The sequence below is a fragment of the Ahaetulla prasina genome, chromosome 3, assembly GCF_028640845.1.
Source record: "Ahaetulla prasina isolate Xishuangbanna chromosome 3, ASM2864084v1, whole genome shotgun sequence".
Lineage (NCBI taxonomy): Eukaryota > Metazoa > Chordata > Lepidosauria > Squamata > Colubridae > Ahaetulla > Ahaetulla prasina.
Genome location: NC_080541.1, coordinates 166,534,750 through 166,557,524, shown reverse-complemented (window position 1 = coordinate 166,557,524; position 22,775 = coordinate 166,534,750). Strand labels below are relative to the sequence as shown.

General features: G+C 37.6%; 1 protein-coding gene across 1 annotated transcript in view; it reads right to left on the bottom strand.

The window, feature by feature from the left end:
- The window catches only part of DAB1 (DAB adaptor protein 1), a 291,295-nt gene that overhangs the window by 9,845 nt on the left and 258,675 nt on the right, over positions 1 to 22,775 (bottom strand). Inside the window, exons 12-17 of the mRNA XM_058177854.1 lie at positions 21,796 to 21,852; positions 14,841 to 14,903; positions 13,968 to 14,076; positions 11,410 to 11,958; positions 9,351 to 9,478; positions 7,042 to 7,140 (exon numbers count right to left, since the gene is read on the bottom strand). Coding sequence (XP_058033837.1) covers positions 7,057 to 7,140; positions 9,351 to 9,478; positions 11,410 to 11,958; positions 13,968 to 14,076; positions 14,841 to 14,903; positions 21,796 to 21,852 — 990 coding nt within the window. The 3' untranslated portion in view covers positions 7,042 to 7,056. The remainder of the gene's footprint in view (positions 1 to 7,041; positions 7,141 to 9,350; positions 9,479 to 11,409; positions 11,959 to 13,967; positions 14,077 to 14,840; positions 14,904 to 21,795; positions 21,853 to 22,775) is intronic.

Here is a 22,775-nt window from a genome sequence, read left to right as displayed (position 1 = left end):
CTTGGTCCTATTAGATCTCTCAGCGGCTTTTGATACCATCGACCATGGTATCCTGCTGCGCCGGTTGGAGGGATTGGGAGTGGGAGGCACCGTTTATCGGTGGTTCTCCTCCTATCTCTCCGACCGGTCGCAGACAGTGTTGACAGGGGGGCAGAGGTCGTCCTCGAGGTGCCTCACTTGTGGGGCACCTCAGGGGTCGATTCTCTCACCTACCCTGTTCAACATCTACATGAAGCCGCTGGGTGAGGTCATCAGTGGTTTCGGGGTGAGTTATCATCTGTACGCTGATGATACTCAGCTGAACTTTTCCACCCCGGACCACCCCAACAAAGCGGTCGAAGTGCTGTCCCGGTGCCTGGAAGCCGTACGGGTCTGGATGGGGAGAAACAGACTCAAGCTCAATCCCTCCAAGACGGAGTGGCTGTGGATGCCGGCACCCCGGTATAGTCAGCTGCACCCGCAGCTGACTGTTGGGGGCGAGTTAGTGGCCCCAAAGGAGGTGGTTCGCAACTTGGGCGTCCTCCTGGATGGTCGGCTGTCCTTTGATGAACATCTGGCGGCCGTCACCAGGAGGGCCTTTTACCAAGTTCGCTAGGTCCGCCAGTTGCGTCCTTCCTTGACCGGGATGCCTTATGCACGGTCACTCACGCTCTGGTTACGTCTCGGCTGGATTATTGCAATGCTCTCTACATGGGGCTGCCCTTGAGGTGCACCGGAGGCTGCAGTTAGTCCAGAATGCAGCTGCGTGAGTGGTAATGGGAGCCGCTCGTGGCTCCCACGTAACACCACTGCTCCGTAGTCTGCACTGGCTTCCTGTAGTCTTTCGGGTGCGCTTCAAGATCCTGGTTACTACCTTTAAAGCGCTCCATGGCTTAGGACCCAAGTACTTACCGCCTGCTGTTACCTTATGCCTCCCATCGACCAGACGCTCTCACAGAGGGCCTTCTCAGGGTGCCGTCCACCAAACAATGTCGGCTGGCGGCCCCAGGAGTAGGGCCTTCTCTGTGGGAGCACCGACGCTCTGGAACGAACTCCCCTGGCTTCGTCAAGTGCCTGATCTTCGGACCTTTCGTCGTGAGCTAAAAACATATTTATTCATTCAAGCAGGACTGGCATAAATAGTTTGATTTTAAATTGGGGTTTTAGTAATATTTTAAATTTTTAAATTTTTTAAATTATCGGCCGTTTAGTAATAGTTCATTTTAAATTCTTTTAATTGTATATATTCTGTATTTTATTTTGGCTGTACACCGCCCTGAATCCTTCGGGAGAAGGGCGGTATAAAAATTTAATAAAATAAAAAATAAAATAAATAAATAAATATAACATCATAGATTTGATCTTTTTTTCTCTGCCCAGTAGCAGTTTTAGCTGTAGCTAAATGAAAAAAATATTGAGTAGAGAGACTCCTTAAATGAAAATCCTGCCACGATCTGACACACAAAATGTAAAAATGTCTCATATTATAAAACTCTTGCTCTGGCTTAATAGACAAAAGAAAAAAAATATGGCATATTTTTATGATGGCTATAAAATATGCAGAAATAATTTTAGAGGAAACAAGAAAATATTAAGCATAGAATTGTTTTATAGTGTTCCATTATATCTCAATTTGAATTAGAAACTGATAATGTTATCCAAGAAGGAGTTCTTGTAATTTCAATGCAGGTACTCAGATAATGTTCCCAGTTTTTGCTTTGAAAAATAAATCAAGGGGAAAAAATTCATTTATGAGCAGATTCCAGATTTGACTGTGAGAAGTCTTTTAAAAAACATAGCTGTGGATTTCAAATTGGAAAACTTTTCTTTAAGACTGTTAAGTAGAGAAAAGTAAAATAATTTATGAATTGAAAATTGATAAGACACTCAATTACTGACAAAATCCAAAGATTTTAACAAAATATTTTACTAAAGATTGGCTTGATTTTTAAAATTTTAATTTAATTTAAATGGGTTTTAAATTTTTGTAATTTTATGGGTGTGATTTGTATTTTAAATTTTTTGACAAATTGAATAAGTTTTTTAAGGGTTGTTTTTTAATATTGTATGTGTCTGTGTTTGTATTTTATTTGGCTGTTCACCGCCCTGAGTCCTTCGGGAGAAGGGTGGTATACAAATTAAATTATTATTATTATTATTATTATTATTATTATTATTATTATTATTATTATTATTATTATTATTATTATTATTATTATTATTATTATTATTATTATTATTATTATTATTATTATTATTATGAAAAAAGAATTTAAAAAAAGAAAAGAAAAAGAAATGTGTCAAGGTTCCATGCAGCACATGGAAGCCTTCGGCCTAGTATGGCTTCCAAAGCTGACACATTTCTTCTCTGTGGGAAAGGAGGACAAAATGCTTATAACATTGAAAGTTCATAAAATCAAGGATTATCAGGTGAAAAAAGAAAAGGTCTAAACATCGTAAACAACAATGTGGAGCAAATCTAAAGCCAAATGGGAAATGACAGTTCATCCTAGAATATACAGGTGAAACTCGAAAAATTAGAATATTGTGCAAAAGTTCATTTATTTCAGTAATGCAGCTTAAAAGGTGAAACTAATATATGAGATAGATTCATTACAGGCAAAGCGAGATAGTTCATGCCTTGATTTGTCATAATTTTGATGATTATGGCTTACAGCTCATGAAAACCCCAAATTCACAATCTCAGAAAATTAGAATATTACTTGAAATCAATAAAACAAGGATTGTACATAGAACAATATCGGACCTCTGAAAAGTATAAGCATGCATATGTACTCAGTACTTGGTTTGGGCCCCTTTTGCATCAATTACTGCCTCAATGCAGTGTGGCATGGATGCTATCAGCCTGTGGCACTGCTGAGGTGTTATAAAAGACCAGAATGCTTCAATAGCGGCCTTCAGCTCTTCTGCATTGTTCAGTCTCATGTCTCTCATCTTTCTCTTGGCAATGCCCCATAGATTCTCTATGGGATTCAGGTCAGGCGAGTTTGCTAGCAAATCAAGCACAGTAATCCCATGGGCACTGAACCAGGTTTTGGTACTTTTGGCAGTGTGGGCAGGTGCCAAGTCCCTGCTGGAAAATGAAGTCAGCATCCCCATAAAGCTCATCTGTGGAAGGAAGCATGAAGTGCTCCAAGATCTCCTGGTAGATGGCTGCATTGACCCTGGACTTAATGAAGCACAGTGGACTAACACCAGCAGATGACATAGCTCACCAAATCAACACAGATTGTGAAACTTCACACTGGACTTCAAGCATCTTGCAGTGTGTGCCTCTCCATTCTTCCTCCAGACTCTGGGTCCTTCGTTTCCAAAGAGATGCAAAAGTTGCTCTCATCAGAAAAGAGGACTTTGGACCACTGAGCAACAGACCAGTTCTGTTTTCTTTAGCCCAAGTAAGATGCTTCTGACGTTGTTTGTTGTTTAGGAGCGGCTTGACGAGAGGAATACGACATTTGAAGCCCATGTCCAGGATCCATCTGTGTGTGGTGGCTCTTCATGCACTGACTCCAGTCTCAGTCCACTCCTTGTGAAAGTCCCCAACACTTTTGAATGGCCTGACAATCGTCTCCAAGCTGCGGTCAACCCTGCTGCTTGTGCACCTTTTTCTTCCACACTTTTCCCTCAACATAACATAACATAACATCAGAGTTGGAAGGGACCTTGGAGGCCTTCTAGTCCAACCCCCTGCCCAGGCAGGAAACCCTACACCATCTCAGTCAGATGGTTATCCAACATTTTCTTAAAAATTTCCAGTGTTGGAGCATTCACAACTTCTGAAGGCAAGTCGTTCCACTTATTAATTGTTCTAACTGTCAGAAAATTTCTCCTTAGTTCTAAGTTGCTTCTTTCTTTGACCAGTTTCCACCCATTGCTTCTTGTTCTACCCTCAGGTGCTTTGGTGAACAGCCTGACTCCCTCTTCTTTGTGGCAGCCCCTAAGATATTGGAACACAGCTATCATGTCTCCCCTAGTCCTTCTTTTTGTTAAACTAGACATACCCAGTTCCTGCAACCGTTCTTCATATGTTTTATCCTCCAGTCCCCTAATCATCTTTGTTGCTCTTCTCTGCACTCTTTCTAGAGTCTCAACATCTTTTTTACATCGTGGCGACCAAAACTGGATGCAATATTCCAAGTGTGGCCTTACCAAGGCATTATAAAGTGGCACTAACACTTCACGTGATCTTGATTCTATCCCTCTGTTTATGCAGCCCAGAACTGTGTTGGCTTTTTTAACAGCTGCTGCACACTGCTGGCTCATATCTAAATGGTTATCCACTAGGACTCCAAGATCCCTCTCACAGGTACTACTATTGAGCAAGGTACCACATATACGGTACTGGTGCATTTTGTTTTTTTGGCCTAAATGTAGAACCTTACTTTTTTCACTGTTGAATTTCATTTTGTTAGATAGCGCCCAATGTTCAAGTCTGTCAAGATCTTTCTGTAACTTGAGCCTATCTTCTGGAGTGTTGGCTATTCCTGCCAGCTTGGTGTCATCTGCAAATTTGATGAGTTCCCCATCTATCCCCTCGTCCAAGTCATTGGTGAAGATGTTGAAGAGTACTGGGCCTAAAACAGAGCCTTGGGGTACTCCACTGCATACTTCCCTCCATGCGGATGTAGTTCCGTTGAGGACTACACGTTGAGTGCGGTTGGTCAGCCAGTTACGAATCCATCTGGTGGTGGTGCTGTCTAACCCACATTTTTCTACTTTATCTAGTAGTAGGTTATGGTCTACTTTATCAAATGCTTTACTGAAGTCCAAGTAAATTATATCGACAGCATTCCTCTGGTCTACTAATTTTGTCATTTTGTCAAAGAATGCGATAAGATTAGTCTGGCATGATCTGTTTCTGACAAACCCATGTTGGCTTTTGGTTATTTTTTTGTTATATCAACTGTCTTTCCCATGATTGTGATTCCTACTGAACCAGACTGGGAGACCATTTAAAGGCTCAGGAACCCTTTGCAGGGGTTATGGCTTAATTAGCTGATTAGGATGGGATACTTTGAGCCTAGAATATTGAACCTTAGAAATATTCTAATTTTCTAAGATTGTGAATTTGGGGTTTTTATGAGCTGTAAGCCATAATCATCAAAATTATGACAAATCAAGGCTTGAACTATGTTGCTTTGCATGTAATGAGTCTATCTCAGAGGTTCCCAATCTTTTTCGCCCGCGGCTCCCCCGGAAATCCGACCTGCAACTGCGCATGCGCACCAGACGCGCCCGCGGCTCCCCGGAAATCCGACCTGCAACTGCGCATGCGCACCAGACGCCCCAGAAATGGCGCATCAGCGCCGGACCCAGCGGGCGCAGATATTCCGCGGCGCCCCCATGACGATAGCGCGGCTCCCTGGGGAGCCGCGGCTCACAGTTTGGGAATCACTGGTCTATCTCATATATTAGTTTCACCTTTTAAGTTGCATTACTGAAATAAATGAACTTTTGCACAATATTCTAATTTTTTGAGTTTCACCTGTATATAGACTTGCTAGCATAGTTTGATCTAGAGCAGGGGTCTCCAACCTTATCAACTTTAAGACTTGTGGACTTCAACTCCCAGAATTCCTCAGCCAGCAAAGCCGGCTATTTCAAAATAGATTTCTCCACTGAGATTATTTCAAAATGGAAAGACTAACAATTCCTTTTCCACATTCAGAGGCAGAATCAAAAACAGCAAATGAATGCTTTGGTCATGGTTTTTAAGGATATTTTTGTCTAATAATGTTGTTACAATTAATAGCTAAAGAGACAGAAAAAGGTAACAGTTCAATAGTGGGCAAATTTAAAATCAGTCATGCCATGGTAGACAAAAGTAAATTAGTTCACCTGCTCTTTGAAAATTTATAGCAATATAAAGCTAGTCATGTTGGCACTGGCACTGTACTATTTAAAAACAGAGAAAAGTGATCAGCTGACAGCGTTATTAACGATAGTGCAAAGCAACAAAAATGGGATAAAAATGTTTCAGATGTGGTTGCATTTTTATCAATTTCATCAGAACAATGAAACACAAGCTGACTTGAATCATTGTTATTTTTCCTTTTTTCCCCCTCCTGTCCATCCTGAACAGCTGTGGTCTTTAATAAATAAAGTTCAAGGCTAAAGTTCAAGAATAGGCTGGTCAGGATAGCTGGTGTAGTCAGTTATTGTGACTGGTGAAACACATTAGCAATAAGAATAGCCCACATTCTTAAGTCTGGAAATCACTATACTTTATGCACTAAAAATAATTCCTTTATTTTTAGGGATTTGCTTCAGATGTTTTATACAGAGAGAGGAATAGTAAATCACACCACGTTTAATCTTGTTCAATTCACCATGTATGAAGTATATATTTTTTACTACGGCAATAGCAGAACTGAAATTAAATGGGTATGTTAAGCACTCACAAGCACTGCACCTTTACAATCATTCAGCCAAAACACATGCCAGTATAAAAATAGCCACAGTCAGTTTAAAAAAGGTCTATCAACATGCAAAGTGAGCCATTAATGATTACAACAAATGTCACCTTAAATTTGGTAATGGAAAATGTATAACTAAACAATAGTTGGGAATGATAGGAAGACTGCTGCATGAATTAACAACCTATATATATCAATAACAATTTGGAATCAAATTGTTAGTAAATTTTTCAAGAGATTATTGATAAACTATGGAGTGGAAAGGCACATTTCAATTTTGATTATGTCGTTTTAACCAATAGTTGATAAATGTATAGAATATTTATAACTCATCATGAATACCAGAAATTGGAGATTGACACTAACAAATGCATGATTTCCTCCCTGGTTAATGGTCACAATCTCCAGTTTCACTTTAATTTCCCTTTCTATTATACTGTAATTTCAAAAGTCAGTATTTTGATATCACTTGCAAATGGAATTATGGTGTGAAAAGTAGTGAAGTGGGGAAAAAAAATGAAATTCTGCACATATAGCATCCAAGAAAATGAAGACAGGCAATAGTGAAAGGGAATGGCTGAAAAGTAAGTGAATGAAAGAGAGAGAGAGAAGGACAGATACCTACCCCAACCTGCGCTATCTAGCTATCGCCCTGTGGACTTACAGTATCACCAATAGGTTCACCAAATGGATCACTGTTGGATGAGGCCTGAGATCCATCAGGCTAGAATATAAGAACATAACACCTTTTTTTTTCAACAGCAGAAAGGAAAACAACATCAGAGTTTATTTTCATGCCATCAATGCATTTCGTCAAAGTTTACCGACTGCGGTTTGAAAGGCCAAAATGAATTGAATACCCATGACGCTGATTTTGACGGGATTATTCAGTCCTCATGATCGTATTGCTAGGAAAATGTGCACTATTTTTTTAGGAATGGACAGGGAAAACCTATCACAGCCCTCAAGAATCAGAATCATGATCAAAACTTCCCCCAGGGAAATCCCCTCCCCAAATGTAGAAAGTCGGTGGAAAGTTAAAAAAAAATGTTTTTAAAAAAGATACTTCTAAAAAAAAATAGAAACTGCCATCCTGAATATAAAACCAATTTATAAGTAACATTTTAGTTCAGTCCATGTTTGTGGATAATGCTAGAATTGTAAATATTGTGAAGTAAAACCACTCAAGGCAGATGGCTATTAAGGGAAATTTAATTTGTAGACATAAAAACAATTCTTTAAAGAAATGTATTTTTGAACTGAGTCACTCTGTTTTGTTATTCTGATTTATTAAATTATTTTACATAAACATAATATATATTTTCAAATCACCTTCCAATTTTTTGTACAATTTTATGATTTTAAATTAGTTTGTAATTATATGTACCCTCTTTTCCTGAGCATTATCCTTTTCAACTTTTAATATATTCTTATTGAATGCAAATTAGTATGGCTTCCAATTAATTCCTTTCCTTGTTCAAGCACTGAAGGAGGAGTATTAAGAGAAGGATTAAGCCATAGAGGTCACCCAAAACTTTTTCTGTCCGATTGAAATACTTCATTTTGCATTCAAATCCTATTTCCTTTTCTATTTAAGAAAACAGTGACAAGGTCTAGGTAGTGCTCAATAGATTGGCTCAATAGATAGAGTTGACAGATAATCTGAATTGCAGAATAAAGGAAGACACAAAAAAATGACAACCATTTGAAGATAGGAACGATATACGATTTTTGCTGCCAACCAGTGGTCACCCAGATTTATACAAGCCAGATCTCATAGCCCAACTTAGACAAGAATGAACTTAAAATGTCACCATACTTTTAAGTGGAAGGGTACAATGTTTTGCACACTTCTTAAGTTGCCTATGCCTTTTTGGGCCTTACAACGGTACCTCAGTACTCGACTGCTTCAAAACTTGTCGAATTTGGGGCTCAATGCATTTTGATGTAAAAATGTTGTCCCCGTATTAATTGTTTGTTTGGCTCGCTGTGATAGGAAGAGGTGGATGGCCATGGACAATGGACAGGAAATCAGCCATGTCAGGAAGGTTGTTGAAAAAGCAAGCAAGCAGGGGATAGCCATAGAGGATGGTTGGGAAGTTGGCCATGCTGGAAGATAGTTGACATAGGAAAAAGGACAGACAGGAATTCCTTCCTGGTTGGAAAAAGGGTCATGTGACAAGTCATGGTTTGTTTGGTACTTGTTTTTAGTACTTGTCACACCTCCTAGAACCAATTAATGATGAGTACTGAGGTAGCACTGTATATCATTTTGTCTTTACCAGCTAGGACTCATACATTTAAAGGGATTCTATATCCTTTCATATTACCCTCTTTATATACTTCTTGAATCTTATCTCTTTTAAAAGGTAGCAAGAGAACTGAACCAAGAAGATCCAGTTTAGTAGAAACCAATAAAAAGAAGAAACACCCCAATAAACTGTATAAACTGACATTTTGTAGATGTAAATGTCAAGCTATGGTGCACTGCCTTCAGTTTCAACTCTTCTATAATATGCACACCACTCTGGTGAATCTGGTGTAACAACTGTGGCAAGAAAAGTTGTAAAATAGGGCAAAACTCACTTAACAAATGTGTCGCTTAACAACATATATTTTGGGCTAAACTGTGGTCGTAAGTCGAGGATGTATAAGACTTCCGGTGTATTTAATTAGTACACATCAGGGCTGATCAGAAAGCTGTACACCATATTCCACAAATGTTATTTGCGGTGAATAACCAAGAGAATAGCGAAAGAACTTTAAGTGGCAGCAGAGGGAGAGGGAAAGGAAGTAGGAAAGTTAAACAATTTCTCTAAATTTAAACATGCATATTTCTCTTAAAATTTAAGAGTACAAATCTATGAATTATGTTAACGGTTCAGCCGAAATAAATGAGTGAATATATCAATAAACGGGAGCTGGGTTACTTACTGCTTCTTGCTCTTCACTTTTGCTTGGACTTTCGAAGCCCTCTTCAAAGAGGTCATCTGCAGCAGCGTCACTGGTATGAGATGCCGAGGATTTAGATGGAGAACTCTGTCTAGGAGCAGGAGTTGGGGCTAACAAAACCAATCAATCAAACAAATAAATAACAAAAATTAGTGCTGTGGATTCTAAATGTCATTTGGTAACCTCTTGAACTGTTGTGAGAAAAATGGGGTGATCTGTGAACTTGGGTGATGCTGCGTGATGAAACATATGTGGCTGTGACAAGTTGGCTTAATTAAAAGTTAAGATTCTCCTTAATAAAGTGCTTAGAGACCACTCGCTTAAATACTTTAAAACAAATAGGATTTAAAATGTAACCTTAATTTTATTGCTTCAGCAAAAATCATACATGTTTCACCCTTCATTTGACAAGTCCGTTGATAAAGAACTGACAGTATATAACTGGGGGGAGGGAGGGAAGCACACCAGGTTGCTGCACACTCAGTTTAATTCTAACATGTTTAAAAAGTACAGGATGAATTATTTTAGTATTTACAGTCTTCTACACATTTTCAATATTACTGTTGTTGTTGCTGATACCAACACTGATTGAGATATCTCTATAATTAGGGTAATGATATGCAATTATATCTCTCTACTTCTAGTCAGACAGATGATGGTGTGGCGGTGCTGGCTGAGTGCCTGGAGACTGTAAAGGTCTGGATGGAGAAGGAACTGGCTTCAATGAATCCTGGCAAGATGGAGTAGCTTTGGGTTTATGAACCCCAGGCCCTGATCATATTTCATCTTCAACATTGGATGTGGTGGCACTTTCCTGGACTGAGTTGATGTGCAATTTGGAGTCCCTCCAAGATTCATGATTCCTGCTTACGCAGGAGTTGGCTCGGGTGATCTTTGCATAGATTTGTCTGATGTTCTAATTACATTCTTTTCTAGATTGTGAGTCTTTGCTCATGGTCATTCCTGCCTTAGTCACTTTCCATTTGGATTACTTCAATGCACTCTACATGGGGCTACCTTTGAAGGCCACCTGGAAGCTACAATCAGACTGGAATGGAACAGCAGACACAGTGATGGGTGCCCCCAGATTTACCCACATAACACCTTTGTTGTGCGAGTTGCACTGGCTATTGGTTTTCTGGCCATCTTTAAAACCCAAGGTCAGATTTTCTGCTGGATCACCTCTTCCTAAGGACATCTCCCATCCTACCAGATCAGATAGTATGGGCACACTCCTAGCCCCTTCCCTTAAACATTGCCACCTTATGGGAGTTAGTAAGTGTGCTTTTCCATACCTGCACCATGGAACATTCCCTGAAGTATCCTCCCAAGTTTCTGAAAAGCATTGAAAACCCAGATTTTCACCAAGCACTTGAGGTAAGTGAGAAGATTTTATAAAGAACTATGTGTCAGAAACTTAACTTTGGTCCAGGAGTTTAATATTTATGGTTTTAATATATTTATGTGTTATGTCAGTTTATTATTGATATTGTTTTAATTGGTGATTGGAAGCCACCCAGAGTTTTATATATGATGGACAGCCATGTGTGTATTTGAAATAACTAAATAATATTGTGAAAGACATCAACAATATTGCTTTCAACTATTTTGATAGGCAAGAGATGTTGCAAGAGAAGTTCAAAGTACACACAGCACAGCCTGGATATTATTTTTTTCACCTGCAATTTGTCATACATGGATTGGTTCACATAAAATGTTTTTGCAATGTTATCACAATAATCAAGTAAGGCTGGAGATTCCGAATTCAAAACTGGCAAGTTATCACTACATCAAGGATAGCTATTATTGGAAGAAAAAAAAGTATTGAATTGCTACTGAATACAAATCTAGTTCTGGTTCTTATGCCTTTTTTAATATAGCATTACATTGTTATTCAAAATGAAATTCATGAAAGCAGAATGTACAGATTTCCATAAATCTGACATGGTTATTTGAAGTTCATGCTTTTCCACTTTCAAACAGAATGCACATGGCTCAGAAAAGAGAAACAAGGCTAGAGCAGAAACACTGAGATACTCACGTGAATTTGTTGATGGTGTTGTAGACGTCACAGGAGTCAGATTTAACTGAGAGATATCAAAGTCATCACAATCATCTGCTTCCTGTGCCATTCCAACTTTGTTAAAGTAACTGGAGAAGGCCTCTGAGGTACAACTGAGGGAAGGCTGATCTGGTTTTCGTGATGGTACTGGAGGTGCCTGAGCCATCTGGAAATCTTTAAATATTTCTTTTCCAGCTTGCTGCCTTGGGCTATCTGTCTGTGGACTTGATCTAGTGGAATCACTGGTAGGTGGAACAGTAGCAGTGGGAACAATGGTACCTTGAAACATGGCTGCTTGTAAAGGCAAAACAGTTTGTGTTGGCATGAAGGCAGCGGGCTGAAACTGACCAGCTACAGATGGCCATGGTTGCTGGGTGGGAGGAAACATCCCAGGTTGTCCCCATGCAATTGACTGTCCTCCTTGCATCACCTGAGCAACTGGAGGCTGAGCACCCATGGCCAGTTGTTGTTGAACAAGTGGTTGCTGTCCCCAGAAGGAAGGCAGAACAGCTCCCATTGCAACATAACCTTCGGAAGGAAAAGAGAGTGGGCAGTGAGGACAATTGCAGATCAGGAATGGCAAACACAGAGCAATGGAAACAAAACACAAATTGACCAGATACCCCTTGGCCAGTGACTTCATGCTCTTCACAGATATACTACTACTAGACTGATGAACAAAAATAGAAGAAGGATCAAATTGAGAAACTATGACTAGGCTAGTACAAAACTATATTGGTCTTAACAAAACTATATTTCCTGTAGCAGGACAAGACTGAACCAGTTCTATTTTTTTCATGAGAATCTACATGATCAGAATTTCTCTCGTTCGGAGTACTTGAGATACTCCCCCACTTCCCAACTCAATGATCCACGCTGGCACACATCATAGCAATTTGTACTGTGCTTGCAGTGTTTGTAGCTTGATTTTCAATTATAAACACCTCAGAAGCTTGTTTTATTCTTTTATTTTTAGTAAGTTGGTTAACTCACAACATTCCTTTATCTGTTCCATATTCATCATAGCTCCTAACCTAGGAGAAAAGTGGTTTTCCAAGTTGTTCCTAACCTCCTTTTTTAAAGAACCAAACTTGCTTATTTCCTCTTTTATTTTCGACACTATTCCATCACCCAACGGGTAATTTTGACCCTGAAAAGACTTATGCAGTTGGTGCTGATTTATGCAAGAAACTAGTTCCCTATCTCTGTTTTGAAAAATGGCAGCTATAAATCCAGGTATGTATTCATACAAACTGCAAGAAAGCAACATTTTTAGAGAGAGAGAGGGAGACAGAGATAATGATATCACAAAATTATAATTTTCCAAACTGTGTGCATAAGTGCACATATACTAGTGTCCATACTATATGGAATTGCATTCCGCACCCATCAACTTGCTTTGGAATGGATGGAACATGGAATTTGCAAGCAAGATGCAACAAATCAACCTAGAACTCTAAGGACAAATTTCCTGACAGTTAGAACAATTAATCGGTGGAACAACTTGCCTCCAAAAGTTGTGAATGCTCCAACACTGAACATTGTTAAGAAGATGTTGGATAACCATTTGTCTGAAGTGGTGTAAGGTTTCCTGCCTAAGCAGGGGGTTGGACTAGAACACCCCCAAGGTCCCTTCCAACTCTGTTATTCTATTCTATTCTATTCTATTCTATTCTATTCTATTCTATTCTATTCTATTCTATTCTATTCTATTCTATTCTATTCTATTCTATTCTATTTCTATTTCTATTTCTATTTCTATTTCTATTCATCCAGATGAAGAGGGATTACAGCCAAGCATCCTGGATTATATTCCAGTATTTAAGTCATATATATTCAGATTTTTTTTAGTAAAAGCATTGTTTTTGACTAAATTCTAATTATCAATTGCCAAAATCCAAGTAAATGCAAATGTTTTTGCATAGGAGTGTTTCAGAATTTTGCTTTTGGATTATGAGCTATGTACAGCCTAAAATATGCATATTTTATGCATAAAAGTGAAATTATACCTTGACTTAGCAGTGGGTCAGTGGCAACTGTTTTAGAATTCAAAAATAGCATCTGTAAACCTTTTTGAGCTTCAAAAGTGGGGCACAATATTAACAAAATTTGCATTTTGGTCTCTGAAGAATACTGAACAATAGTTTTCATCCTTTAGTGCAACTGATTTTTCAAAAGAAAAAGAAATAATCTTAAGGATCAAACAGTCTTCTAATAATTAAGAGCGATTTATTACTTTGATTATGAAATCAAATTCTCAAGGGTTCACCCAAATTTGCAAAATAAGAATGATTGAAAAAAAAATGGCTGAGATGAGGTGAACATTCTGTTTGTGATGATAGGTATGCAATGGCTCATATGTTACAGATAACGATATGTGAGCGAAGAGGTATGAATCAGTACCTAATTACTAAAATTACAAATCATACAAGATCTGTCTAGGGCCTCCAGTGTTTTGATGTGTAACACAACAACATCCCTTAATCCCAGATTAAGCTTCAAATTTCCAGTTAAAGAGCTTGATGGAAAAGATTTACCTGAGGGTACAGCAGCAGTGCTGTAAGGTACAGAACTAAATACCTCTGTACCAGCAGGAAGTGACTGGGATGAAGATGGGATAAAGGCATCACCTGGAGTTGCAGGGGTCTATAAAACAAGAAACAATTAAAATGCCTTCATAAGCTGTAACAGGTCATATTTCATGCACTGCTATCATTGCCAAGAACTAGTTCCATATCCTTTCTCTAATTAAAAGAGCTAGTGCATGAACGAGAAAAGCCAACAGTGGATGATTGGTGGGAGTAGTACAAGAGAGAGGGGATAAATGTGAACAAGTGACAAGGAAAGCTACCTATCATTAGAAACAGGATGAGAAATGGTATCACCAAATTCTCATAAAATTTGTAGATATTTGGCAAAATCTGAAAGTGTTCTTTTGCAACTTCTAAAATATATGCAAAATCTTTCAGCACCTGTTTCTTCATAAAAGTCTAAGGCTGTGTAATTTTAGTAACTTCACACGGGATTAGCATAAGTAATTAGGTTTTCCTGATTGCTTACTTGTACCCTATGACTATCATTAAGTGTTGTACCTTATGATTCTTGATGAACGTATCTTTTCTTTTATGTACATTGAGAGCATATGCACCAAGACAAATTTCTTGTGTGTCCAATCACACTTGGGCAATAAAAAAATCTATTCTATTCTATTCTAAAAGTAAGATAATTAGCAATGTGTATAGAGGAAGAAATTCAAACTGGGTAACATGACTGTAACCCTTTTTGGAATTCTTTCAAATTCAGTCTTCAGTCTTTCTCATGAATATCAAAATGTGTTGTATATTGATATTATAAAAATGTTGACATTGGTATACAACAAATAATCCAGCAATTTTAACAGCAATACTTACAGGGGGAGAGGTTATATCAGGAGGAGTGGACATATCCCCAAACAGCTCTAGTTGGGGAACAGCCTGTAAATAATTTCAGAATAAGACAGAATTAGCCATATTTTTTTAATCCATGGAAGAGTAAAAGCAAGTTCAATTTCTCAACATTATCTATTGGAAAGTAAATTATTTAGGTACTGATCGCCAGTTTTTACGACCTTTCTTGCCACAATTGTTAAGTGAATCAATGCAGTTGATTAAAGTTAGTAGCGTAGTTGTTAAGTGAACTGGCTTCCCCATTGTCTTTGCTTGTCATAAAGTCACATGACCCTGGGGATGCTGCAACAATCGTAAGTATGAAAATGGTCACCAGTCTCTTTTTTTAGTAACGTTGTAACTTTGGTCACTAAACGAACTGTTATAAGTTGAGGACTACCTGTATTTAATTGAATCGAACATAGAGAGAAGCCTGTGTACATCCTTGTGAAGCTTTGCACCATCACATATGCATTGATTTCTGCTTATCCTCTATACTGGTTTATCTTACTTTTTTATTGTTGAAACAGTTCATTCCATTATCAAAATATTGTCTTCTTATTTCCCATTTTGAGCTATTGAAAACCGGCATATTAATATTACAAGCTAAACAAACAAACAAATAAATAAAACCAACAGTAAACATAGATGGCCTTCTGTTCAACTCCAATAAAACAATTTGAAATCAGTGTAAATAAAAATGACATTTAATCGCATATCCAGAAGAGATATGAAAGTAATAATATCTATAATTGGATTGACAAGCAGTGGATTAGTCTTCAGAAACAACACCAATGAAATATTTAGTTTTGTCCCTTTGAAAGGAAATTAGGTACAATGATTAATATGAACCATGTTAACTGCTATGTTCGCAGGACTTTTCATTTTTACTAATATTCAAAAGTCAAATATATCTTTCAAACATAATTCATATCTTTTTAATGGCCAGAATGTGTAAAGTGACTTAGAAACTCCAGTTCAAAAAAGTGGCTTTCGAGTTTTAAGTTTGTTTTCTTATGGACACATTTTAGGAAAGGGATGCTAACTGCTGAGGCCAAGTTAACATAAATAACAGGTCTCAGAGATGAAAAAAGAATCAATTAGATCCTTTCTGTAGCATTTAAGGAACCAAAGAAACAATATTTATTTATTTGCATAACTTATGTGGCTGCCTATTAGATAATGATTCTAGGCAACAATCCATAAAAACAAAGATAAAAATAAAAATATCCTTTCACCTAGGGGTGAAATGCTACAAGTTCGGCTGAACTGGTAGTGATGGCAGTGGATGGTTTGGAGAACTGGTAGCAATGGCAGTGCAATGTCACCACCCGGTTGGCGTTACTTCCTGGTTTTAACCAGGAAATAACCTGTTTTTTACTCTTTGCACATGCGCAGAGGGTCCAAGCATACATGTGACATGCACATGTGCCTGAGATGAGCAAGCACACACAGTGCATGGACTTCCAAACTGGTAGGGAAGGTAAGTAGATTTCACCCCTGCTTCCAACCACCCACCAAGGCTGCAGTGGCCACCAAGAAGGCATGCCTCCAAAGTCCCAACAGTGACAATATTTCTGGGAGAGGATCTGGAGTGTGCCCATCCTATCTAATGTAGTAGAAAACTAGCCTAATTAGCCTTCCTATAGGACTTTAAAGGTAATACCCATCACTTTGAATTGCCCACAGAAAGAAACTAGGAACCAGTGCAGTTCATGCAGCTGTGATATAACCAGGGGTAGGATTCAGAAATTTTAGCAACCGGTTCTCTACCCGGTTGCTGGGTGGACGTGGTCATGGTGGGTGTGGCCTACTTGGCTATCTGCACCATGGTGGGAGAACGGCGTTTTTGGCCTCCCCAGACTCCCAAGGCTTTCCTTGAGCCTCTGGGAGGATGAAAACGACTTTCCCCAGCCTCCAGAGGCCAGAAACGGGCCTGTTTTCGGATTTCTGGTAGGCCTGTTTTTCACCCTCCCAGAGCCTCCACACGATCCCTACACTTACCTGGCATCCAAAACAGGTTGCGTGGAGACTCTGGGGAGGGGAGGGGTGAGGTGAGCGGGGTCAGCCAGTCCTTGCAACAACTGGTTCGGCAAACCAGATTAAAATTAACATCCTGTTGCCCCAAATCGGTCGAATCTCACCCCTGGCTCAGGTGAACTGCAGATCAAGCTTCATGTGCTGCTTCATTTTGGACCAGTTGCAGCTTCCAGCTAATTTTCAAGGGCAGCCCCATTAGAGAATATTGCAATGATCCAACAGAAGAGAACTAAGGAATATGATTTGCAGAAATACTTCGCTCCTCCGAAAACAACAAAATACCTTATACCACCAGGCTTGAAATCCTGGGTTTAGAAAACTTAGAACTCCGCCGACTCCGACATGATCTGTGTTTAACACACAGAATCATCTATTGTAATATCCTTCCTGTAAAAGACTACTTCAGCTTCAATCACAACAATACAAGAGCAAACAATAGATTTAAACTTAATGTCAACCGCTTCAAACTTGATTGCAGAAAATATGACTTTTGTAACAGAGTTGTTAACGCTTGGAACTCACTACCTGACTCTATAGTCTCTACTCAAAACCCCAAAATCTTCAACCAAAAACTGTCTACTATTGACCTCATTCCATTCCTAAGAGGACTATAAGGGGCGTGCATAAGAGCACAAAAGTGCCTACCGTTCCTGTCCTATTATTCTCTTCATTATAGTATTATATACATACTTTTACTTATACTTTTACTTATATATACTTTTTCTCTCATGATGGATTATTGTTTATGGTGATGATTGTATCTACTGTTGTGACAAAATAAAAAAAAAAGATGAATTTTGTACAAACTCCATCCCCTTCTATCCTGACTACCATCTCCTCTTTCAGCAGGAGCCATGCACCAGATACATCTGGGTGAGTTTACCTCATCCAGAGTCAAAGATGTCAACTCTCCTAACCCAATGAGCAAGGATAAAGACCTACAACCACTCAATCTTGCTAGAGGTGAGTTTCAACTGGCTTCTCCCCATCCAAGAGAATGCCAGTAGCTGCTGTATTTAAAGAGAAAGTTACTAGATTTTCCAGAAAAAATAAAAATACTACTAGTCCTTCCTTGTATAAGTACCAGATAGGATAGAAGAGGAGCATCTACAGCATTATAAAAAGCTTCATTTAATAAGGTGCCTCTCATTTCTTGAGGTTGCAATTCTTGTGTAGTAAGAAGACAGAAAACCCTACTGCTTAAAAGGGATTTATTTCCCAATTGTTATGGGAAAATACTTCTTCAGCTTTTAGAATTCAAGTGTGCTTTGATAAAGCAGCTCTTTGGTTAATTAAATTTTTATTCTAAGAAGAATAAAAACAGCCTGTACTTCTTACAATCAGGTTACAAGTATGCTATTATACAAATTGTGGCTTCAGAGGTAAAGAACCAGTTGTGCAATGTTATGTCTGAAACTGAAACTCAGATAATCCTCACCATTATAAGAATATAATTATTGTAAAGGCAAACATCTTGGCAAACTGAAATTTGTTATGTTTCTTTAGTTCTAAATAATAGTCAGTGCTTAGCAAACTCAGCCTTCAGTTGAATTTGCTAATGTAACACACCTATGCATATTGTAACTGTAACTGCACAGTGAATTATTTATGGAAAGATGTAAAGAAAACATGATGATACGACAAACTGATGAACTGGGTGAGGAATTGCATTATCATGCAAATAATGAAATTAACTTGACAATATAAATACACGGTCTGTTTCGACACTAATAAGTTTCTTTGCAAGTACATATTTTATTTGAAGTAAATCAGAATATTGCCAGCTTCCATGCGAATTTAACAGAAACTATTCCTATGATTATTGCATATTGAAGTGTTTTTTTTTCCAAAAATGAGAACTGGACAGTCACAAAACCAATTATTTATTGTTCATAAGACAATGCTATGTGTGATCCTAGTACAATTATAATAAGCCAAGCTGCTAGCCCCTATGAGGATTGAGAAATGATCACTGGATCAATGGATCATCTTATATATAGGAATTGATAGGCAGAAATTCTTTCCTTGGAACACACTGCTGAATTTTAAATATTTGGAAGCAGGTGTTTTCTCTAACCAGGAACAGGCAACTTGGTATGCTACAGATACAAAAAAGGAGACCCCAGCTTAGTTGAAAATTACAGACCAATTTCTTTATGCTGCGTCACCTGCAAAGTAATGGAATCAATCATCAACCAATCCATCACCCTCCACCTTGAAACAACCAACCTACTCTCTAATAAACAATTTGGTTTCAGAAAAAAATTATCCTGTAATTTACAACTTCTTCACTGCAAAAACATATGGACTACAAATCTTGACCAGGGTAAAGCAATAGATGCAATTTACATAGACTTCTGTAAAGCTTTTGACTCAGTGGTACATGACAAACTTCTTCTAAGCTACAATTCAGACAAGTCCTTTTTGGCCATGTTGGCTAAGACTAATAAATACTGAAATAGAAGGGCATCAGATTGCCTGCATCTGCTTTCAGATCTTTCATTGCTCTTATAACTATACATAAACATGAACATATTTTAAATCTTGAACCTTTTTGAATATGGATATATAATAAAATATAATTAATATAAACATTTCCCTGATTAGCATATTTGCATTTGCATAGATTTTCTAATCCAATGTTTTGCCAATATACTTGCATATACTAAGATATATAAGTCTATGTATTAAATATTTCTAGTGTCACTCAGTAAATATTCTATGTTCCATGTAAATAGAACAATTAATTTATATCCTATATTTTAGGAACATGAATTATGTTTACTTCTTTACTTGGTTATCCTATTTTTAAGCATGAGGATTTTTTCCCCTGTAAAACAAATGGAAAAATAGAGAATTTACAAAATCAGAGAATTATGAATGGTAACTCTGTTCCTGCTGAACATAAGAGAGTTTTGGAAACAGATTCGTCACAACTTCTAACTTGGTTTAAAATAACCAAGTTCATTAATTCTTTCACACACTAAATCTAATCATTTAAGACCATTAATATTTGAAGAATGGTGTGTATATATTGCATTTAAAAGCAAGGGTATCTTATTAATGTTATATAAAATATGACAACGTAAACTTGAAAAAAGAGTCTTGATTCAAAGACCAAAACACTCCTTTGAACTGAATCTTCAAATAGATTAAATAGGTTTTTTTAAAGAAAAAAAATCCCTTTGAATAGCTCTGGAAAGATTCGAAGCCTTTGGAGATTTGCAGACTTTTAGCTTTGTAGAGAGAGCCTGCAGATTTTCTTTCATATATAAACTAAGCTGGGGAGAGGGCTGATGTTAATGAGTACCTGGTCAATGAATGTAATCACTGTCCCAAATATAGAAGTGTGCTCCCACAATCTTACTCAATTGCTACTCACACAATCCCTCGATTTAGGTGGGATCACCAGGAAGGAAAAGGTCAGTGGAAGATACTTATCCCGGTTTTTGTTTTACATCTATGCCTTCTTGCTTTTCTTTAATTCACTTCTCTATCTGATTTGCAGCATAGATCCTTCTCATATCTGTATCCAATCCATAGCTCTTTTGTATTGTCTTATTGCTTCCCATTAATCATAATCATAATAATTATTCAAGCTACTTATTTTGTTTTTGCTTGAGGTCAATTTTCATGTCTCGGTCTGAGATATCCTTGAATTCATCTTAGACTATTCTGTTAACTTTTTTTTCATAGCACAGTGTATTTTACACTGAATACAGACTGTATACACAAGATATTTCTCAGACTGTGTTTTTTAAAAGTTTCTATATAAGGGAAGCGGTGGCTCAGTGGTGAATATTCTGAGCTTGTCGATCGAAAGGTCGGCAGTTCAGCGGTTCAAATCCCTAGTGCCGCATAACGGGGTAAGCTCCCGTTACTTGTCCCAGCTTCTTCCAACCTAGCAGTTCAAAAGCATGTAAAAAATACAAGTAGAAAAATAGGGACCACCTTTGGTGGGAAGGTAACAGTGTTCCGTGCGCCTTTGGCATTTAGTCATGGCTGCCACATGACCATGGAGACATCTTCAGACAGCACTGGTCTTCGGCTTTGAAACAAAGATGAGCACCTACCCCTAGACGACCAGCACATATATGCGAGGGGAGCCTTTACTTTTACTTTTATATAAGTACATAGAACATGGTATGTTATTTTCAGGAAATGCTAACTCTGCCACTGAGCCAGCCAATAAATTTATAAAAGAGCTTACATTTTAAACAATTTTTAATTTTATAAATTTACAATATGATACTTTTTATATTGTTTCAACACAATTTCTCTTATCAATTTTGCTGGACAATTTTCAGGCTGTTGTATCTGTTTTAAGAGAAATGCAGAAACATTTTAAAATTTCATTGCAATCCAAACCTTAAAGATATCAGACTGACACTTTAATTAATGTCCTTTAAAGGTTTATGTTCTCACATTTCTCCAAAAAAGGATAGCAGTTGCAGGCAATTTCATGTTTCCCCATCATAAGCTATAGTCCAATATTTTATTACATAGACACATTTATTGGTTATCTGCCAAATTAAAGCATTGCTTCATGATAAATGGTCATAATTCAAATCTAAATGAAATTCTTGGAGGCATAGAATTCTTTTTAAATCTATTTCACCAAATCATTAAGAATTGATCATACAGATAATCCACAGGCCACACTGTACTAAAATTATATTCCATAAATTGTACACAATGTTTCACAATGAATCCTGTTAGTTCCCATGTCATTTTGTATGTGCTTTGATATAACATGAAAAAAAATATTCAATTTCTGTTCCTACGTGCAATATATTAACAAATCAGTATTTTTCTATCTTATTACATTAAGTGATCAATGTTTATTTAGACCCTTTGAAGTTCTATGAACAATTATTTTCACAACACATGATTAACTTACCTGAGTGATTCTATCAAGATTTTCTTCTACGTCCAACAACAGGTTTCCATTCTCCAGCTGTAATGGATGATTGATGAACATGAAAATGGATGATTTATGAAAAATGACATACACTATTGGATACAGCAATGATGAGTTCAACTATTATTGATTTAACATCTGAGCAAAAGCCATTCCAATAGGTTTATTAAAATGCTTTTGCTCATGTTAATGATAACATAATTAGATTGAATATATACTGTATATGGGATTAAATTTATGCAAATGCAATGAATTGAAAATGGAGCATGAACTTAGGTGTATATTAGAATTCAGAATGAATCCACAGTTCTTTTGTGGATATAACTTAAGATCATGCCTATTTATGCTACCCATTAGAAAAAAGATGAGATAGATGCAGAATGAAATAGGTAGGTAGGTAGGTAAGTAAGTAAGTAAAGTTCTCAGTCTCTTCTCAAGAATGAATGGGAATAACTAGTTTATCACATATGAAAGTTGAAAAAGGATAAAAGTGACCATGTTCTCTATATATTATGCCCATAGTACTTGTGCTTTTCATATGTATCCTTTTTTTCCTCAAAAGGTAAAATGATATGTGAGAAAAATAAATCCTGCGGTTGGAGAAGTTATAATGACCTCATTTGGCTTCCATGATGCCTTTTGTTCTTCTGACATGTTCATAGCGTTTAAACTTATATACCACTTCATAGTACTTTATAGTTCTCTCTAAGTGGTTTACAGAGACAGTGTATTGTCCCCAACAAGCTGGGTCCTCATTTTACTGACCTCAGAAGGATGAAAGGCTGAGTCAACCTTGAGCTGATCAGGATTGAACTGCTGGCAGTGAGCAGAGTCAGCCTGGAATACTTCATTCTAACCATCACCACGGCTCATCCCCCCCGCAAATATGGCTCCCTTTATTACATATTACTTTATCATAATCAATCTGGTATCTCATTAATACATAGTAATCACAATTT